The sequence below is a fragment of the Enhydra lutris genome, unplaced genomic scaffold (assembly GCF_002288905.1).
Source record: "Enhydra lutris kenyoni isolate GAN:26980312 unplaced genomic scaffold, ASM228890v2 scaffoldscaffold36, whole genome shotgun sequence".
NCBI classification, from domain to species: domain Eukaryota; kingdom Metazoa; phylum Chordata; class Mammalia; order Carnivora; family Mustelidae; genus Enhydra; species Enhydra lutris.
The window spans coordinates 4056219-4077073 of NW_019154120.1; the positions used below are offsets into that span (position 1 = coordinate 4056219).

The following is a 20855-nucleotide window of genomic DNA, read 5'->3' on the forward strand; positions in this document are numbered from 1 at the left end:
TGAATCCTCTGCAATCCTCCCGAGCCCCGGAACACCTTCTGTGCGGCTTTTTTATGCAAAGGCCTGCTCTTTCCATTGCGCACGACGTGATTGCGGGTTTGACACGGCAGGCTACACTGGTTTTATGGAGGATTAAATGCCACCTGAGACATATTTATCCTAAATAAATCACGAACGGTAAACTGCAGCATGTCGGTGCCGACAGCCCGGACTCGGGCAGAAAGGTTAGCCGTACAGGACGGAGCGCCGCTAGGAATTAGCATCTGAGCCGAGGGCCACGAGCCGCTGCTAACGGGAGGGATGATCGGGAAGAATTATTTCCACCGGAAAACATCCTCCCCCCATCCCCAGCCCCCGGCTGCTGCTGGTGTTTCTTCTTCTTTTTAAAACGTGTATGAGAAGCTGGGGGGGGGCATCACTTTATAAAGGTCACCTTCATCCCCATCACAAATGGGAGTTGATCCTGTCACTGTTTGCTGAAGACAAGTGTTTAAGAAGAAGCCGACCGCCCTGCCGTTTTTAAGAAGCACGAGCTAGTCATACTCAGCTAATTATGAATCTCAGTGTCACACTTGAAATTTTACCTTTCATTTTTTGGGGGGAAGGGAGAGCCATCTCAAGGGAGGTGGCCCTGGGATGGCCAGATGGCAGAGCGACAAGGACCAGGTTGGGAGACGTGCGTTCCCAGCCTATGCTCCCAGGGAGGGACCTTACACTCAGAAGGTACTGTTTTCCCTTCCTTTTCTCTCATGTCTGCTCCTCACCATTTTTAGATACTAACTGTGACAGAATAAACTGTTGTCACCAGAATGTGCCTGGGCCACGTGCCAAACCCTCAGAGGACAGCACGAGGCCGCAGGCGGCGCCCCGGACGGGGCCAGAGTGGGAGGAGAAGCTGCCGCGTCGGAGGAAGGCCTCGTTCTCTCTGGTTTCTACAGCTGCCCATTGGCCGGCTGCGGGAAATAAGAGAACCTCATTCTCGTTCAATGCTATAATTTTATTTCAAAGGAAAATAAAAGGAACAAAAACAACCTTTGCATTTGGGGACAGGGATTGATTTTACAGGTTTGGAAAAGGAAGAAGAGCGATCATACGGCTAAGTGAGTTGTGAGGACACAGCCTTGCATTCCGCGGTTGCAGTGAACCCACAACCGAACATGGACGAGGCTGGTCGGGGCCAGGGCTGCAGGGGGCACGGCGTCCCATTACTAACGGTTAATGCCCCCTCCTTCGCACGGATGTAAATCACAAACCCTGCAAAAATGGCATCAGTATGAAGAAACAGTCATCATAAAAGCAAAATATCAGTATGAACACTATTTTCCAGAGTGTACATTTCATATATAGACTTTATTGTATGAAATGAAGTCAAAATTAGAAGCACTGGGTTGTCTTAACCAAGGTATATTTTCATCCAATAGAAACAATCAAGGCTTTCCTCAACCATAGGCTTGAGGTTTCTTTCCAGCAGATGCAACCAGAGCTAGGAACAGCCCCGCCGCGTCTGGGGAGAGGAAGCTGACGCGCGAGATGGGCCGCGAGGCCTCCCTCTGGTCTGGGGGCACTGCGGTCCTACGGTTTCAGAAAAACAGACAAGGACGGGAGGACCTGTAGCGGCAGTTTTTAACCAAATCTATAATAAACTATTAAAAGGGCTCCATGCTAGACGGCACGAGTAGGCATGTCTCCGGCCGCAAGATACACCGTTCGGACTTCTCCACCACGAGGCACGGTCCTTGATAACAGAAATGGGAAAACATTTGCGGGCCGGGCAGGGGGTGGAAACAGAAAACAACGTGACTTCTCAGCACAGTGGCCAGAACAGAGGGAAAAGACCAGTCACAGGAGAACCGAACAGGAATCAGGCTCCGCTCCAGCAGCCCCTCCCCGTACCCCTCACCCGGCCATCCCCGAGGCACGCTCCGTGCCCCCCGGGCCCCGAGGGGGCTGCCACCCCTCCGGAGGGCCGTGCCACTGTCCGGGAGCCGTCGCACACACGGGCCCAGCGTGAGGATCGGCGGCCTCAGGCCTCCTGGAGTTCGTTCCTCTCTCTTTGGCTCTGAATGACGGTCGCGGCGGGGGAGCCGTCCTGGGTGTAGATGACCATACTCGTCAGCTGTTCCGGTCCGTTCGGGACCACGGCCTCGGCGCTGAGCGCGGCCCCGGCCTGCAGGATCTCCCGGGAGCCGGCCGCCTCGATGACGGCGTGTGAGTACACGGCCGCGTCGTCCTGCGTGCCTGGCGGCAGCTCGGTCACGATGTAGTGCGTGGCACCGTCGGGGAAGCCGCCGGCGGACTCCTGCACCATGGCCTGCACCAGCTCCTCCGTCACGATGATCTGAGAGATCTCGCCGTCCGGCTCGGCCAGGTCCACGTGCTGGCCGTGCGCCTCGGCCTCCTGCATGACGATGTGCGAGCCCTCGCGGGCCAGCATGTGCACGGTGCCCTCCTCGTTCACGATGACCTGCGTGACGCCCTCCTTCAGGAGCCGGCCGGCCGCCGCCGACTCGCACATGGTGAACTGCAGCACGCCCTGCGCCACCTTCTTGAAGGCCACCTGGGCACGCTCCTGCGGGGCGGCCATGGCCGAGGGCCGCGCCACCTGGGTTAGCACCTCCACGGGCTCCCCGGCAGCCGCGCCCCCCCGAACGTCCTGGAACACGTGGATCTCGGGGCCCTCGGCCTGGATGGTGGCGGAGGGCACCTCCTGCCCGGGCAGCTGGACCAGCACATCTCTGGGGCCGGACCTGCTCTTCTCGCGGGGCACAGCCCGGCTTTCCGCACCCCCCAGCTCGGTGACTGCACACAGCAGGGCATCCAAGGCCGAGGCCGTGTCGGGCGGGGGGACACCGGCCTCAGTCAGGTCTAGAATCTCCTGCTTGGTCACCTGATGAATCATGGCGCTACCCGGACTCAGGGGCTCGTCCACGCCGTGGCCGTCTACTGAGCCCCCCACGACCACCACCTGTGTGGCCCCGTCGGCCAGTGGCTCGGGCAGGACCGGCCCGGGCGCCACGCCGCCCATGTGGGCCCCGCTGGGACTTGCGGCAATGACCTGCCCGTCTTCCGTGATGTGTACCACCCGGGCCACCTGGCCGGCCAGCGCCAGCGTTTGCAGCGTGGCCGCGGCCGTCTCCTCCAGCGAGGCGTCAAGGGCGAACTCGCCGTCGTAGCCCTGGATGATGATGAGCTGCTGCACCTGCTCGGGCGCTGCTGCCGGCCGCCTGCTGCTCCTCAGGGGCCTCTCCTTGATGGGAGATGCCTCCGCCAGGGCGGCCGCCGTGAAGGGGCTGTCCGTCTCCACGAAGGTGGCTCCTTGGCCCTTCAAACGGCACTCGTAGGACTTGGACACGATGCCTATGGGAGACAGGGACCAGTTAGAGCCTAGACAAAGTAAGACAATGCCTCAGCAGAAACAGCACAGCGGGCCGCACTCCGCTGTGGCCCCGGGCCCGTCTGAGGCCCGCTGTGTACGCGGACGCCAGTGGCTGGGCTCCCGCTGTGGGAGCAGAAAGGGGCGACAGGAACAGGTGTCCTTCCGTCCTCCTGGCTGGACTATCTGAACACCATGGCCACCATCCAGCTCGTGCTCTTCCGGCTCTGAGGGAAGGAGTGTGGCTACTCCCCTCAGTGACGGTCATTCCCAACAAGGCATGAGTCACTGGCGGGAAGTGAGGATCGGTAAGCAGGGGCCATGTCTTCTGACCCAAAGGCACATCTTTTTGTGAGTTCATGAGCAGGTGGAGGGCACGGGATGCACACACACACACACCCCTCTCCCCAGCGCCACCTGTGACACAAGTGTTCTTTTAATAACTTGACAGGGTAAAATAGGACTGAAAACGGTAATCTTTATTCCCATCAAGACAGACTGACTCTTTGAGCAGACTTCCTATTTTCATCTTTACATTTCAAATTTTCTACCAGTGTCCTTACTGCAGCCTCCTCTGCATGAAATGAGAGAACGGCCCGTCAGTGGTCTACACAGGAGGGTCTCCTATCTCAGTGGCCACCGCAGTTCTGAAACAGTCCACATACTCTCTAAATTATAGGTCAGTTTAAAAAAGCACTCCTGACCCTTACCAAAGGAAAGAAAACGGTGAGAGTGCATGTTGCAGGCATCCCTGAGAGACAAGAGCACTTTTTTCTCCACGTCAGGGCCCTGCCACGAGAGCACACCTCTGTCACTGGGGTCCACGCTGAGCACAGAGCCTAGACGAGGCCCGTCTCCAGTGGGTGCGGGCTCTCAGGCAGCAGCCGCCAAAGCCTTCCATCCCACTTGCCAAGAGGACACGCCCAGGCTCACACCCAGACTGTGGGCGACGGTCCTGGAGCAGGACGCCCGCGCTACGTCTGAACAAAGCGAACCCCCGAGCGTCCCGTGTCCGCTTTAGCCGCGACGCTCTGTTGTTCGGCGAGTGTCCGGGAGGCAGCCCTGCGCACTGGCACTACCCTGCCCAGGGACGGGCCTCCTGGGATATCCCTCCCTCCCGCCTTCTGCTTCCCCCTTTCTCCTGCTCTACGAAGGACAGACTCACCTCGGGAAGATTAAAGTTCAGAAGGCAAGAACAAGCGCAGGTTATCTGTGCGGGTCCTTGAGAGAAAGGACTGAATCACGGTACTTTGACCTCGTCTCCCAGTTTATCTCCTGAACTTCAGATCTCCCTAAAATCTCTGTCTTCAAAGATGCCAGGAGGCCCGGTGGGCAGCAGCAGGCTAGGTGAGGACAGGGCGTTCCAGGCCCCTGTGTACACACATCCGCGCGCGCCTGAGCGGACGCTGGAGGTGCTGCCGGCGTGCTCAGTGAGCCGTCCGTGGGGACCCCTGGGCCTCCGGTCTGCCGTACTCGCCAGTCCTCCGCTAGGCCTGCGATGTTTCCCCTCCCCTCCACCTCACCTGGGACGTAGCCGTCCCGCTTGTCTTTAACGCCCTGAACTCCATCCGGTCTGTTTCTGCCCGTTCTGTCATCATCATACCCTGAACTTGATTTGCTTGTTTCTGTCCAACTCCCTAACTTCAAGGTCACTTTCAGTTGAATTTAGAGTCTGGCGGGGGAAGACATGAAGAGATATGGACACAAAAGTAAGGAAGGCAGCCTGAAGTCAACCCTTAATTACAAAAGAGGACATAGCAGGGGAAGCATGCATGGGGAGGGGGCGGGGGGGGCCACCAAGCGACCTGCGCGCTGGTGGTCTCCAAAGGAAAGCCTGCAGGCCGGAGCCCCCACACTCCCTTCTTCAGTCTGCAGCTGGACGGAAAATCTCTTGGGTGTCGAATTACCCTCTGCATCCCCTGCAGTACTGATAATGATGCTATTCCGAACTGCTTACTGAATTTATTTGAATCCAGAGGTGGGTTAAACCACTTGCAGACCATTAAAGCGAACTACATGGGTAAACACTACTGTCACAACGGCGCGTGATGAAGCCTGACACCACCAGCGTCTTAACCTCGGTGCGGCGCGAGCCCCGCTCCCCCATCACAGTTCATAAATGCGAGTGCAGGTCCATCTTTTGATTCAGCAATTTAATAACTTCGAGGGCTGTCAGTACTGCTTTGAAAAATAGCACCTATAAAATGTAACAGCCTCAATCAGATTGAAAAAGATTCACCCACTGAAGATTCTTCCATTTCGCCCATAATGAATGAATGTGGAGCTACGCAGAAGTTCAAGTGTCATTTAAACTAATGTGAATCTCTACTGTAACTTTAAATTCTAACTGGGTTATGACCAAGAATTTACTGGGCACATCAACTTCAATTTCTGAGCTCTTTCCTGTAAATACGAACCGTAAAGCTCACCAATGCAAATGGCCAAATGGATACAGTATTTGGAAAACAGGAACTTTGTACAGGCTTACCCTCCACGGCTTAGTCACCGCGATCAGTCCAGAAACACACCAATCTTTACCGGAGCACGGATGCCCGACACAGCAGACGCACTATGGTTTGTATCTTTCAAAGACCACGTCGGGTGTCAGTGTGGTCACGGCAGGCGATCAAATCGTGCATCTGATTCAGCCTTTTTGGACCTGTTTGTATGAGGACCATAAATCGCCCGGTGCAGAAGGGGCAGATAGGTTAAAATGCAGCCTCCTGCCTGTTTATGAAAAATTCTAACTTACCGCCCATTTGATTTCGCGAGTACAGAGATGGACACCCTTCTCGTAGCTAAATGCACTCAACATCTACAACGTGGTTGAAATGGGAAGGGCTTTTGGGGAATGGAGGATTTGTTTTCCACAAAATGATTCCAAATTAGGTTGCCTTCTCCAGGATAGTGTTCGGAGCCCCAGTTCCTTCTTGGAGAGGGTGTCCTTGGAGGGGAAAACTTCAGTGTCACACCAGCAGAGGTGGGGTTAAGATGCAGAGGCCTGTACCCCCAAAGCCGCGGGGTTGGCCCCGTTTCGCTGTCGGGGGGCTTCTGGGACGCTGCACGTGGGCTCGAGCACCTGACTGCTTCCTTTGTGTGTGTGTGTGTGTGTGTGTGTGTGTGTGTGTGCTCTTCTTTTGTTACTGTCATTGCTCTCTTTCACAGAATAAATACCTTATGCTTTGGTTAAGCTTACATTTAATTAAAATGTACAGAATTTGTGCAGTAAACTCGAATGAAACAAATAAAACAAGGGCCCCCTCTCTTGAAGGCATACGTTGTGAATGAAAAATGTCATTACAGACTAAAAAATTTTGCAGTAAACAGGGCCTACAGAGAGAAGTTTCCCCTGTAATGACATCCATAAAATACACAAATGGCACTTTTAGTACCATCCTGAATATGGCATTTTCTGTGCTCTACACACAATCTAAATGGTTTGATCATAGAGCATAATACTCCATTGGGTTTATAGAACAATCAATGTTCCATAAAATGATGTATTTATCCAATAGCAGGCTCAGCAGTTACTGGCGTATGACATCGCAGGACACAGGCCCGGACGCCTTGGCGGCACCCAGGCCGACTGTAAAACTTATCTCACGCCACTTCAACAACTTCATCTCATCTGCGTCAAGTAATTTGTGGAAGCCTCAGCTTGGCTTAAAAAAAACTTGTAATAAAAATTCATAGAATTTTCAGGAGAATGAAAGCTGATGACAATAGAAAGGTCACATTGTATCTCCACGAGAGGGGTCAAAGGTGGCCTGCGGTTCTGAAGCCGAAAGTAGATTTCATGCATCGCGTAGCAGATAAAGATGGCATTAAAGAGCCCGTGCGGGGTGGGACGCGGCGCGCCGGGGAAGCTCGTGCGGACACCCCGGGACAGCCGCGTGGCGGCGGCCGGTGGCGCTCACGTGCAATCTCGAGGCTTCTCTGAAATGGCGCTCCACACTCACACGGGGCTGGCCGTGCTGGGTGCTCTGTGTCTTGTTTCTATTGTTGTGTAAAGACCTCAAAGGCTCTGGCAGAGGACCCGTGACACAGGGAACGCTCTGCTCCGCTCTGTGTGTGAGCGATTTTGTGCTCTGCAGGCTACTGACCCTGAGAAGGCGAGGCTGGCCCATGGTCACGGCGAAAGCACCTCAAACAGGATGCGATTTAAATAGTACACTTTTCGTATAAAAATTTGGGGCACACATGACGCTGTGATTCTTAAGCCACATATGATTTTTCTTGACTTCAATTTTAAGATGTAATTTTAACAAGAATGTTAAGAAATCATACTTAATGTCTATTAAAATGAAACAATATTAACAGATTATGCTAATAAATTAGAACCATATTTTAATGTCACAAAAGCTTGTAAGTTTTTGAAGTGGGAGCAGAAAAAATGACAAATTAAAATTCAATGCAATATAACCTTGTAGAAATTTCGAAGCAGGGGATAAATTATTCGTACAACAGCACAGCCGGTCGAAGAAGTAGCAATAATCACTCCGTCGCGCAGTCATTCTTTGGACAATAAGAATGACCGGCCTTGCTGCAGGATGTCCCTGAGAGCACTCCTCCCTCCACAGCCTGGTCTGGAAGGAGTGAGGGCTTCCACGTGGACACAACACAAACGAGGGGTGCCCCCTGGGCCAAACGCTTTGGACTGCCTCACGTTCCTGAGGGAACGTGCCACTCGAGGGCTTTAAGAAGGAATTCCACCACAACTGATAGCCGCAAGGGGCGAGAGCAGCCTCTCAGTCCTGCAACCCCACGCCAAAATGACAATTTTGTAAAAAAAAAAAAAAAAATTTATTTTTTATTTTTTTGAGAGAACAATGGATGGTCAATACTTTGTGATTAGTATTTTCAACAGTTATGTGTTCTGGACAGTGTTAATAAAATTCACACATAAATCACAAATATTTAGGTGACTGGAGATACAAAATTAAAATTATTTTTAGTCTCCGGCATGCCTGTGAAGAATGATAGCTGTATTAGGGAGATTTATTTCAGAGCACAGACCTGTTCTGGTCATTCTGCCATGAGTGGGCTTAAGGCTGGTAAATACACCACAACATAATAATTTGAAGCATTTTGGTAAACTATCAGCTTTGTACCACAAATAAATGTATAAAGGCAGATGCTAGAGTTACAGGAACAGCGATCGCTCTGTCCTCCATTTTGTGAAGGCTGATCTTTTTTTTTTTTTTTAAGGGTTTTATTTATTTATTTGTCAGAGAGAGAGCAGGAGCAGGGGGAGCAGCAGGAGTGGGGGGAAGCAGGCTCCCCACTGAGCAGGGAAGCCGGATGTGGGGCTCGATCCCAGGACCCTGAGATCACAACCTAATCTGAAGGCAGACGCTTAACTCACTGAGCCACCCAGGTGCTCCAAGGCCACCATTTTATAAGAATAGATGAGGAAAATTATTTCTCTGTGAAAAATTAACTCAAGTCCACATCCTTTCGGACAGACCCTTCCACCTAAGTTCAAATATACAATTTTGTAAGATACACCATGCAATTTTTACTGAAGGAATACTTACTACTAGTAAGCCAGGACACAGATTAAGGTGACAAAAGTTTTAAGTCCCTTTTTCTCAATTATCATCAGTACTACCTTTATGATTGGTAGTGATCAAAGATAATCAGATATGACCCCTGAAAGGAATTCTAAGATGTTCAGACAAAACTAAGAATAAATTTTATCTCAAGTTAGAAATACATGACTGGCCAGGTTTCTAACTTTACCATGAACAGTCTCTGTGGGCATAGATATTTCCATGGGCACTGAAGAGTGACAAGGAATAAAAGACAATATTTTACCTTTAAAATCACAAACCCTATGAAATTTTGTATTATATCAGACTCTTAGGTATATATCATCATTTCCATGCATGAGGATCTAATGGGAGCCATGCACACAAATCTCCCGCAGGAAGATCGGAACGGTGCTCTGAGGTTATCCTGACAGGCCTTTCTGGAAGGGATGTCAAGGGGCAGGTGTGGTTAACCGTTAACTTGGCTGTGGCAGAGGCCTGCAGACCGTGTGGGCAGGTGAGCTGTGACAGCCACAGAACTCGGGAAATCTGACTCATGAGACAGAAAGGACGAGATGGGATTTTAAAGTTAAACTGCCAAGTGCTCTGATCTTGTCATTTACCCGTGAAGAGCACCTTCTTAAAACTTGCCAGCCGAGTTACTGGCAGAAAGGGCTCAAAGGTCTTAAGGCCCGTCTGGAGCAAAGGGAGGAAGAGGCGCGGCCGTCTCGGGGTCGGCACAGGGGGCCTTTGGCATTCTGGGCACATCTGGGGGTATGCAGGGCAGCCCCCGGGCACTGGGAGGGCTCAGTGTTGGAAGCTTTCTCTCCTGGCTTCTGGGCCTGCCGTCCCCTGGGGCCCTGGCCCTAGGCCTGCTCTGCACCGTCTCAGTGGCACCGGCTGATGCACCTGAGGGGAGCCCAGGGGCTCGACCCGTGGGAGGCGGGACTCGTCTCCCAGGGTCCCACGTGAACAGTGGCCCAGGGGCCTCTGCTGCAAGGCTGCCTCCCCTGTTCGCCTCAGACGAGCCCTGACTTCTTTCCTGCATGACAGTATCAGAAATTTGGGGCCCCAAGGACCTTCTCCTATTGTCTCTGACAGGCCTCTCAGACTCCCGGTACAGGTAACACAATATTGGGAGACGAGGCCTGTTTTTCAAAAGTTGTGCAAATCACACACATTTTCGAAGGTAAAATTAGGCAGCTAAGAAGTCAGCCAGTGCTCTTCCTGGGGCGTTCCTCTTCCAATGCAGGCTTAGGGGGCTAACCAGACCGACAAAACTCCTTTGTGTTCTGGGCAAGCCCTATAGAAAGATCACACTCATTTTTGCGGGCACGTTCAGACTTCCCTTGTATTACAGCATCTTCGTATCTTTCCTGAGGAAATGAGAGGAAGCAGACGTCTGTCTTCATTGCAGACACTTCTGTATGCAGGTAAAGAGCAAACCACTCCTCAGTAACGGCGCAGAGGCACCATTAAAATCAAATTTACAGTAAGCAGAACCTGCAGCTGGGGTAAAACGCTGTTAGTATTTTAATTATCGGCAAAGCTTTCGGAGGTCTAACATCTGCTCGTAGCTGAGTGACAGCAGCTGCTTGGGTACACTTAAAACAAGGCGAATTTCTCCCACACATATTAAAATGAATCATGTGTTCTGGGCACATCACTGCTAGTTCCGTATAAGCCGGCTCGTGTGGGTGAGGGGCCACACGGCGAGGCCCGACCTCTTCACATGGATGACTGCCAAGGACAGCGAACACGTGACTCCGGGCTGTGGAGACGCTCGGCTGGTGCTGGAGGACCGGTCACCTGCGGGCCACCTGCCGGTGCCCAGGGTGCGCCGGGACTCTGCTCACAGCGACTTCCAGGACAAGACGAGGAAACAGGCATCTCACAGTGGCCAGACTTATTCTGGGAAAGCGAGTGAGCAGTGGGGCCGCCCGGGCTGGCTCAGGCAGGCCACCCGGGGGCTGGGCCCGCACGCTGCCTTCTCCGAGCACGAGCACGGAGCAGCGATGGGCACGGGGCTGGGATGGAGACGCAAGCACTGCCACGGTCAAGGAAGAAATAAAGACACGTTTCGTCTTTAGCTGATGACTACCGCAGTCCTCACTGTGGACATCTTCCTAAACGCCTACGTTAAACTCCTATGTTGAACTTGCAGAGTATCTATACGCTTGGGTAATAAAGTCTAAAACTGACTGAACAGATATCAAACAGAAGATACACGATAAGGTCTGGCCCTTGCTTTGAAACAGACACAATAAAAACAAACTTGCAAATTAAAATGCTGAGTAAAATGCAGTGCCAGCAACCTAAGGTTTAAGAGACGGAGACACCCCCCCCCCCACGCACCCGCTGGTTCTCTGAGGGGCCGGGGAAGCTCGGAGGGCAATCCCTGCAGACCTGACCACCTGAGGGGCTGCAGGCCTGCTGCAGCAGGTGTGGGCGGGACACAGGGAAGCCATGTAGGTGTGTCTGGAGGCAACTCCACGCCCCTACGTCTAAGCGCACGCGTGAGGCCCCTGAGCAGACGTCCAGGCGCGCGCTGAGCCATGGGCACCACGCCTGGTGAGCGGGCACAGGCGGGGGCAAAGCCACGCACGGCGTCACACACCACCACACAGGTCGCATCGGGCTGGAAACCTGAAAACAGTCCCTCTAAGATTATTGTGAGTTCATTAAGGAGCTGAAGGGCCTTGTGGCTCTGGGATGGCTCTATCTGGCCACGGAGCAGCCACGCATGCCAGGAGCCACCCGCAGCTGACACGATGCTCAGGTGCGGACACCAGGGCAGAGTCCTCGCACGGTGTCAGGCGGCAGAACGCACCACACAGGAGCTCCCGAAAATGCTCCGGATGGGGAACGGCGACCTGAACAGGCTGGAAATTCAACGGCACATGGAACGACAACTCAGGAGCTCCCACAAGAAACACGGAGACACGGACAAGTAATGCCCACGGTTCCTACGGACACGCAGCTGTCAACCCGCTCGAAATGCCCTTCGACAAAGCTTAGGAAGGAACTTAGAATGTGTTTCAGTGGGCCACGTTCCGCCCTGCAATGGCCAGAGTCACAGGGTACAGAGCTACGTGCCTGGCCCCGGTGGGGCGTCAGGGGACAGGGAGGCAGCAGAAGCGCGCTCCCTGAGCTCTGCGTCTGGCGTCTTGCTTCCTTCAGCAGCTTTTCTCTGGATCAAGTGCCTCATCTTGATACTCAAGGAGGCTGCTGACCAACAATGAACGCACAACTCTGATACCACTAACAGCACCAGATAATTTAATTATATCACAAAACAGGCAGACCACAACTTCTGAAATTAAATAAATATACACTTAATAATCCATGTCAAATTTTCATCTTTTCTTGAAATCTACACATACACACGTACACTTACATCTGTGTGCAGACACTGGCACGAACACACACACACGCGGGCCAAGCTCACACCGCTCTAACCAGCTCACTTTTCTGCTTGCGTTCTCATCGTTACACGCCTCGTGCGGAGGTCTTCACTGAGTGTCAGTCCTGAACCACAGTCCGTGACACACAGGGCCAGCGGGACGGGACGGCTTCTGCTCTCTAGGGCGCACACCAGGTGCCCCCTGAGCAGAAGGCGCTCTGGGGCGCTCATCTGATGATGCACCGTCTCGGACTAGCGTCGTCTAGCGGGAGCACAAGTCTGCAGGCCCAGTGCTCGAGCGACACTTGCTAGGTCTTCAGCAGCTCCTCACGTTCTGAAGGGGCAGGATAGGTGAGAAACCGTCACAGCTTTAAAGGCCCCAAGGTTCAGAGTTTATGTTCTGTGTCTGTTCTTCTCTCTCCCCTGGAACCTAGAGCAAGCTCTCTTTCACTATTTATGTGGCTCTGATGTGATTCTTGTGCCTCATTAAGAGGTAACATGACGGAAAATCAAATCACAGACAGTCCTGAGGACCCATCAGTAGGCGGTAGAGCAAGGCCGGGATCCCTGTCTCGGAACGAGACTCAGAAGAGGAACTGCCCGCGTGGAAGGTCAACAGCACAGCCACTACGAGAACTCGCAGGTCCCCTGAACGTGCCCAGGAGGAACACGTCTGAACACGCTTGGGGTCTGTCATGTTTATAACCCACCAGTTCCTCAGTCAACATGACAGGAACAGGTAGGCTCGAAGGCCACCGTATTAAAACTTACACATAGGAATCAGGTACTTAACGTATTTTTAATGGTGCATGTCCTTAATTTGGATGTCACTTCAGATGTTATGTATATACACACCTGTGACCCGTGGAATCCTAACAAATCTTCTCCGCCGGGCAGAGCGCTCCCTAGAGCGCAGGGCTCTGTTACTCACTGGGGCATGGCCGTTGCGTGGCACAGAGCAGGGCCTAACAAACACTGCTTTAAGGAAGAGGGTGAGAACCTCCCTTTGCCCTAATGTTCATTAGAGAGTAACGGGGGAGGGACAATGTTCAAACTCCTTTCCAGTAAGCAGAGCGGAGCCATGGGTCAGCACGCCCGGGTGGTATTCCTCGTCACGGTCTGGGCGAGCACTTCTCCGTGGGTCTCTGTGCTGCTGCCCATCTGATGCCTCTGTTCTACATCATCTCTTCAAGGATGTTCCGAAAGTTGACAGCCTGGGGAGACAGACACCGTGTCTTTTTCTGGAGCAAAGGGCAGATTTACTGACTGTCCAATAGGACAGAAACAAGCATCCCTTTAGGGAAAGAGACCGGCCAGCTCAGTGCTCGTAATACAAGATCTGGGCTCCTTAGGGCTGGACTCTTCTCCTGAGGTGGCGCTCACCATGCCCCGCTGCGCACGGGGGCCACGGGGCCTCTCCGTGTCACCTGCGGGACTTGGGATTTACGGAGCAGAACAAACAGCGATCTGTGGTTACTGCTTCCTCTATAGGTAATGACACCCTTTGCTTCTGAGCCAGGCATCGTGCGTCTTCTGCTGGCATCCACGGGCTTGCTTGTCCGCAAGATCTCGGATCTTCGTTGTTTTTGACAGTCACCTGAACTCCTTAAATCTCAGAATCTCACCTGTAAAATGGGGTTCATGAGAGTGATTGTCTTGAAGAGTGAGGCAGTCCATGCAAAATGCTTAGCTGTGTCCCACAAAGTAGGGGCTCAGGGGATGTTAGGCCTTATTATTCTTTATTTTCAGGAAGATGCATCCCAGCACAGAGGTCACAGCAACTGAAACCGGTGTGTGTATGACCAGTACACGCGGATATGCAGAATAATCTTGGCTGACTAAAATATCTGAAGTACGCTTTACATTTAACAAAATTACCTTTAATGTAAACCAACATGAAGTCCTGCAATCAGGAGCCCCCCCCCCCCCAAAAAAAGCTTCCAGCCAGGGAGAAAGGTGTTTGTGGGTTGTAGCTGCATGTGAAGTCGACGGCAGGCACGGCCGTCACAGCACAAGCACAGGCTCAGAAAGGGAAGGGGCAGCATGAGGGCGCACGGGTCACACACGCCCAGGGTGCCACGGGCGATCGGTGCTCTGCAGTTTCAGAACTACACTGCCAGACAGGCGTGAATGCAGAGCAGAGAAACAAAGACTCTCGGGGACTCAAAAGCTCATAAAGAACGGGTGAGGCCTTCCAGTATTACAGGACTGTCTTTACAGGAAAGGAGGAGGGCTCCAATCTCCGTGGCACTAGAAGGCAAGACTGGGTTCCGGGGGAGTCAGCCTGGCCCCAACACTGGTTCAGAAATGAGCACAACACCTGAGTAATGAGCCCCTGGGGAACGGGTAGGCGGCCACTTCTGGGGAATCCTGCAAAGAGAACTCAAACCCGGGCCTCTGTTACCTTGCTAATCACTGAGACTCAGATTCTAGATCTGCTGAAGCTGGGAGCAGATCCGAACATTCACAGATAGTCCGGGTGACGGACACGTTTTCAGGAAGCTGATCGGCACAGTCTGCCAGGACATGCTCCGGGCGGAGCCCTGGGATTCCTTCTAGCTCTTGGTGGTAGGCCTCTCCGGATTCTGGGGGAAATTCCTTCCGCTTCTAGAACGCTGTTCCCATCCACACTCTGGGTAACACAGGACACTGCCAGTCTTCAGGAGGGCAGGGACCAGGAATGGCCTCCACGGTGGGAACAGACTGTGGTGCAGGTCGGCCTGGGCCCTGTGTTCATTGCCCATGATCCATTAGGCAGTGCGGTGTTGGCATCGGTGAGGGGGTGGGGAGGTGAAGTACAGAACCACATACTACAGGCCGAATATTTGTGTCCCCCCCAAATTCACAGGAGGAAATCCCAATCTCCAAAGGGATGAGTGATGGTATTAGGAGGTCGGGCCTTTGCAAGGTGATTAGGCTGGGAAGGCGGGGCCCTCCTGAATGGGATCTGTGCCCTTCTAAAAGGGCACAGAGTTAGCTCCCTCTGCTCACCCTGTGAGGACACAGCGAGACATCAGCAGTCTGTAACCTCACCATGCCAGCCCCCAGACTTCGGACTCGCAGCCAAACGAACTGTGAGCAATACCTTTCTGTTATTTATAAGCCACCAATACGGAATCTCCAGGACTTCATTAGAGCAGCCTGAAAAGTCCAAGACAATGAACCACAATGCAGGTCCTCGAAATTCTGAAGCAAGACCATGCCACCCAGGGTAGACAGCACACACCTCTAAGATCCAGCCCGTGGCAATGACAGAGACAGTCTGATCAACTGAGCACAGGCCACCAGACCTCCCACGAGGAGTCAGACTCCGAAACACCTGCCATGTGGCCATAGCGGCTCCCTGGGAGGAGGGTTCCCCTGGGCTCACGGAGTCCTGAAGCTGGAAGGGGCTGGCAGTAGTCTGCTGTCACATGGAAACACAGCTTTTGGAGCAAACCTTGGCAGGGGCAGAAAGCCCAAGGAAGTCGCATGAAGAAGGGGCTGCGACTCTGTCCTGACCAGTCGCACCAGGCGACAGACAATTCGTCAGTAGGTCAAACCGCTCCCAAACATGTCCCAGAGAGTCCGAGGGTCACCTTCCACCCCGTTTTCACGTTGTTACGTACGGAATCGCACAGCAAGAAATCCTCTCCCAAACCACAGATCTGAGCATTGAAAGATGCTGAGTCATCACGAGAGATGGCAGATTGTCGGCTACTGGGGCCTCACCGTGGAGGCCATTCCTGGTCCCTGCCCTCCTGAAGACCGCCAAGATCGGAAGGCCAAGCAGAGCAGGTGGAAAGCCTGCCATAGAGTTTGAAACTACTGAAGACGCAGTTTCCTGGTAAATTCCCACTTACCCAGTAACACTATTCTCTAGGTGTCCAGGGAGCCTGAGGCTTTAGTTCTACTTACTGCTTTTAAATTTGGGGGATGTGCCATCTAGGAACTTGGGATTTCAGGTCATTTTCTTAATTATTATATATTCAGCAAACACTGAAGCTAAATTCTTTGTATTTAATTCTTTACATCAGCAAGGCAAATAAGAATTATGGCTTAGCTTTTCAGAAATTAATTAGTTGAAGATACTGGCATGTTAGAGAACTATGACAAATAAAATATAAAGTAGCCAGATAACACACATTCAGATAGCCATGCCTTCAAAGAGAGAAGGACTCACTTGGCCTGGGGTAGTAGTCAGGCAAATACTCACAGAAGATCAAGGTCTGGCAGGATAAGTAGGAATCTGTTAGGCAGCGAAAGCAAACGGAGACAACCCCCCACCGTTCCACGCGTGTTCTAAACCCAGCAAGTGTGTGCGCGGCTGCACAGTCTTAGTGTGGGGGCAAGAGAGGGAAGGCGGGGCTCCTCCACTCCTGGGAGGCTCAGGGTTCTGAACTTGGACATCTGTCGTGATGGGAGACCAATGAGGAAGTTTAAACAAGGAAATAACACGGTGGAGGAGACTTGGAAAAGGATCTGTGGCATAGACGCGGAGAAGGGAAGTGCAAGTTGTAATACCGTTGCTTTCCAAAGAGTGGTCAGACCCCGTCCACCTTTGCGGAGGGAAGACAGGGAAGGAGTGCTGCTGCGGCAGGCATCATAGACTTGCGTGGCTGGGGCTCTTGGTCTCAAGTGAAGGTGAAAAGGTCCAAGGCATTCGTATGAACTAGCTCGCTGACTTCTTTCTGGAGGCTTCAGTCTCTGAGCTCATTCCTGAGTTCCTCCTGCCTCCTTTTTTCCTCTCTGGGCAGCACGGTCTGGAGGACTAATCTGAGGTCAGTGGAAATGTTCTTCAATCCAGCAGGTACTTCCTGAAACCCCAGCATTTTGCTGAGGCGTCATGGCAGGGGAGCACAGGCCATTCACGGTGACAAGGGCAACAGTTTCCACTGTTATTTCAAGAAAATCAATCAAAAAGGTATTTGAACATTTTGTCCCAATAGCAGCAGAAGACCTTGAGACCCCAAGTTCTGCTCTGTGAGCGGGGACAGCAGCTCCTGGTGACAGGTCCACCCAGAGGACCTGTTGCAGTGAAGCAGCTTCCTATAGGGGCCCTGACGGCTCTAGCACTGGAACGTGTTCCTGCGCCCGGTCACGCATTGTGCAGCTTACCCTGCAGTGTACCACGTTTAATGATGGGGAGCAGAAGAGACACCGAGAGTAAACTGTTCGTCCAGGGAGAAACTGTGATGACAGGAATTCTACAAATTTACCTCAAATTGACTTTCAGAAGGTCCTCAGCTTGTACTCATTTGATCAAGATTATTTATTTGCAAATAAGTGCTTAAAAAAGTGCTCTCTTACCCTGTCATTTCAAAGAAAACACTTCAAACATAATTATAAAAATGTATGAAAATAATCTCGTTGATTTTTTGAAGGCACAAAATGTCAAGGATTCCAGCATCAGCTCATTGAGAGCAGCTCTTGGTTTAGAAGTCAAGCTGAAAACTGGATTCCTATGGGAGACCAGGAAGAGGTGTCCAGTCGATTCTTAGCAGCAGCACGCTATGGGCCGGGGGAAGGCTGGGCTGGGCTGGAGATGGCATGGCTGGCTGTGACCCGGATACAGGCAGGCATCCCTGGTGACCACAGGGTGAAATCAGCCAGGCAGAGAAGGGAGCAAAGTTCTGAGCCCCAGGGGACACTGGCGGCCAAAGCAGACGCAGAGCCTGGCAGGACAACTAGATAGTCAAGACCTGCGGTCTTGGACAGCAAGAAAGAAGGGGCTGATGGGGAGTGTGTGAAGAGCCAAAAAGTAACGTCCTAAACCCAGAACGAAGTGGTCTCTGCAAGCTCGTGTGTTACCAGGGCACCTCGAAGTGTACCCTTCTGAGTACAAGATCGCTAAGAGGAAGAAGGGCGGGATGCACAGAGCACAGGGACAGGAGGCATGGACCTCACAGCCCCATAGACAAACTAGGGCATGCGTCGGCCTGGGTCCCCTTGCCACCAGAGTACAAGATGCTGGCAACTTCCCTTTGGAGCACGTGGCTCATGTGTCATGAATACCAACGCACGGCATTTTTATACAAAGATCAGGATACAACACGGTCTGATTAGCAGTTTGATTAATAGAAAAACAAAAAAAAGAAGGTGTGTGAAACTTGGGAATAACATTCACCGAAATATGGAAATTCCTGTTTACCTTTGCCTCTGTTCACTATTAAAATTGCTTGGTATTTTTCTGAACAAAAATGTCCCACTCTTTCTTGGAGTCGCAAGACAATCAGCATGACAGTACTGAATTAATTCCTCATTTGCTGGCTGAGAGAAACTCAAAGCTAAATTGCCAAAGGGCAAAACAGAGCGAGTGACACCATACGTCTCCGCTTTTATATATGTCCGTTTGATTACTGCGCTCGTATGTCTGTATTATCCTGGCGATCTAACAGTTGCTGTCGTACCTCATTTACAGGGTGCCGAGGTATCTATTAGCAGGAACTATGCTTTGAAAAGTATTATTAAATATCTGGAATTCTTAATAGAAATTCCAGGAAGTCCAGTGGATAAATCACACAGAACGAAGGCAGAAAGACCCCCTAGGAAATGCCCCGTGATGAGACCGTGCCTTGAGGAGCTGCATCAGGAGCTCAGCCGGCTGGTACCCGTGCTGGAGCTGCCCAGAGCTCGCGATGGAAACCCTCCCACGCTCCCAAGTCCAGCCTCCGAGAATGGGCCTCGCCGGTGTTTCCTGGGTGTTGAGTCATTTCCGCTGTCCAGACCTCCGTGGTGCTAGTTACTCCCAGCGGCTAGAACGAACAGATCAGCTTCACATACACACCTGCCTTTCCCCACACAAGAGGAAAAGATCCAACCAGCCCTGCACATCACAGCTTAGCCAGCCCGCCTCACCCTCACTGAGCTTCCTTTTTTCTCAAAATGTCCTTTCATTATTCAACTTTTGGTTTGATTGTCCTACTTCTGAAATTCATTTTTACGTACAATGTTAAATATTCTAATGGATATACCCAAAAGTAGTCTGGATTTCAGATACAGCCTTATTAAATAAAAAAGGCCTCCTTCCTTTCCAACCTACAAAGAAACTACCAGGAACGTGACATTTCTTTGGCCCATAGTTAGCTTGGACACTTTGAAAGACGGGGGTTAAGAAACGCTAGGGAAGCAAACCACCAAATCCTGATCTGAGATTTTTTAGCTCAAAGCTTAGCACAGAAAATGCGTATGTCTTTTCTTAAAATCAGTTGTAAATTCAGCACCATGAACAGAAAATATCAAGGAAGAGAGGCAATCAGAACATAGACTCCTTCCACCACCGTTCAAAGGGGCTCAGCCCAGGTGGGCGCTATCTGTTCTGCACGCCACGGATTCCGAGGCAGCAGCCGTCAGAGGTCCGCTGCACGGAGGGTGATGCTTTGGCGGGGGCTGGCTCACTTTCTAACTGTTGGCTCGTGCTAAGTATCAGGACTGCTAAAGCCTGTCCCTGGAACTCCCATGTCCAAGACAGACGGAGACGGAGCAGGATGGCCGCTTGGTTCCCCACTGCGTGGGGAGGGCTCAGGGCTCTCCAAACACGGTTTAAAACCCAGCGAGGGTTGGACGTCGCTCAGCTTCTGCTCACTGGAGAATTCTCCGAATCTGTGATCCTCTGAGGGCTGAGCCACCTGATCCCAGCCATGGCTTAGTCTATGGGAAACACCACTAGTCACTGGGCTCATACTGTTGTCTTTCTAGAATGAGACAGTAGGGTCGGGCCTTTCCTGTTCAGCCATGTATGAACATTATCTTCAGTACTTAACATACCTCTCCTTCCACAAAACAGTAGCCCACTGTGCCATTTAGATTTGGAAATTAATGGGCTGACTGTAGTATTTTTATAGCTCAACTGGATTTACAGTTACCATAGTTGGCCCAGTGTGATTACAAGTAAGAATGACTTCTGACCATTGGAATGGAAATTCAGGAACATTAGAAGAAGCCCTGTTTACACTGTCTGGCTCATCACATGCAAATACTGTGCATTAAGACAGGAAATACCCATTCATGAAGGTAATGAGAACCGACATCAACATAATAAAATCACACGTTTATAGATTCTGAGACTTCGACATAAAGCCGTAGATTTGCTCCTTCTGCTTAAAAGCATATTCACCCCTCCCCCATTCACAACTGATCCGCAATCCAAAAACAAAGCCCTTTGGTCCGTTAGCACGAAACCTTATAAAATCACTCAACATCGGACCTTAAAGCTTCCATTCTGCAAGAGATCAGGGTGAGGGGCGGCGAGTACGAGAGCAGAGAGAAAATAGCAACAGAGAAGGCGGCGGGCAATGGGCGCCCCCAGACTCGGCTTTCAGAGCACAGCCACGTGAATGGCACCGTGAACAAAGGAAGCGATGACAAAATTGGTGCTTCTGTCATAGAAGGCTGGCACAGATGGGCCTGGCACGCTTCATGACTCCTTTTCATGAAACTTCAGCCACACTGCTACCGTTCGCAGGCAAAGGGTCTACGTGAAGGAGGCCAATGACTTGCTGACCGCTTTCCCAAATGCCCCAACTTAGGCTCGGAGAAGGAATTTAACATGTCTCAGATCAGCTGAGTG

At 51.9% G+C, this 20855-nt stretch overlaps 1 protein-coding gene across 1 annotated transcript in view; it reads right to left on the bottom strand.

Moving 5' to 3' along the window:
* Positions 1-1000: 1000 nt before the first annotated feature.
* LOC111154259 (zinc finger protein 407) overlaps positions 1001-20855 on the bottom strand; it is a 431681-nt gene continuing 411826 nt past the window's right edge. Inside the window, exon 9 of the mRNA XM_022513763.1 lies at positions 1001-3357. Within this exon, the coding sequence (XP_022369471.1) occupies positions 2024-3357 (1334 nt within the window). The 3' untranslated portion in view covers positions 1001-2023. The remainder of the gene's footprint in view (positions 3358-20855) is intronic.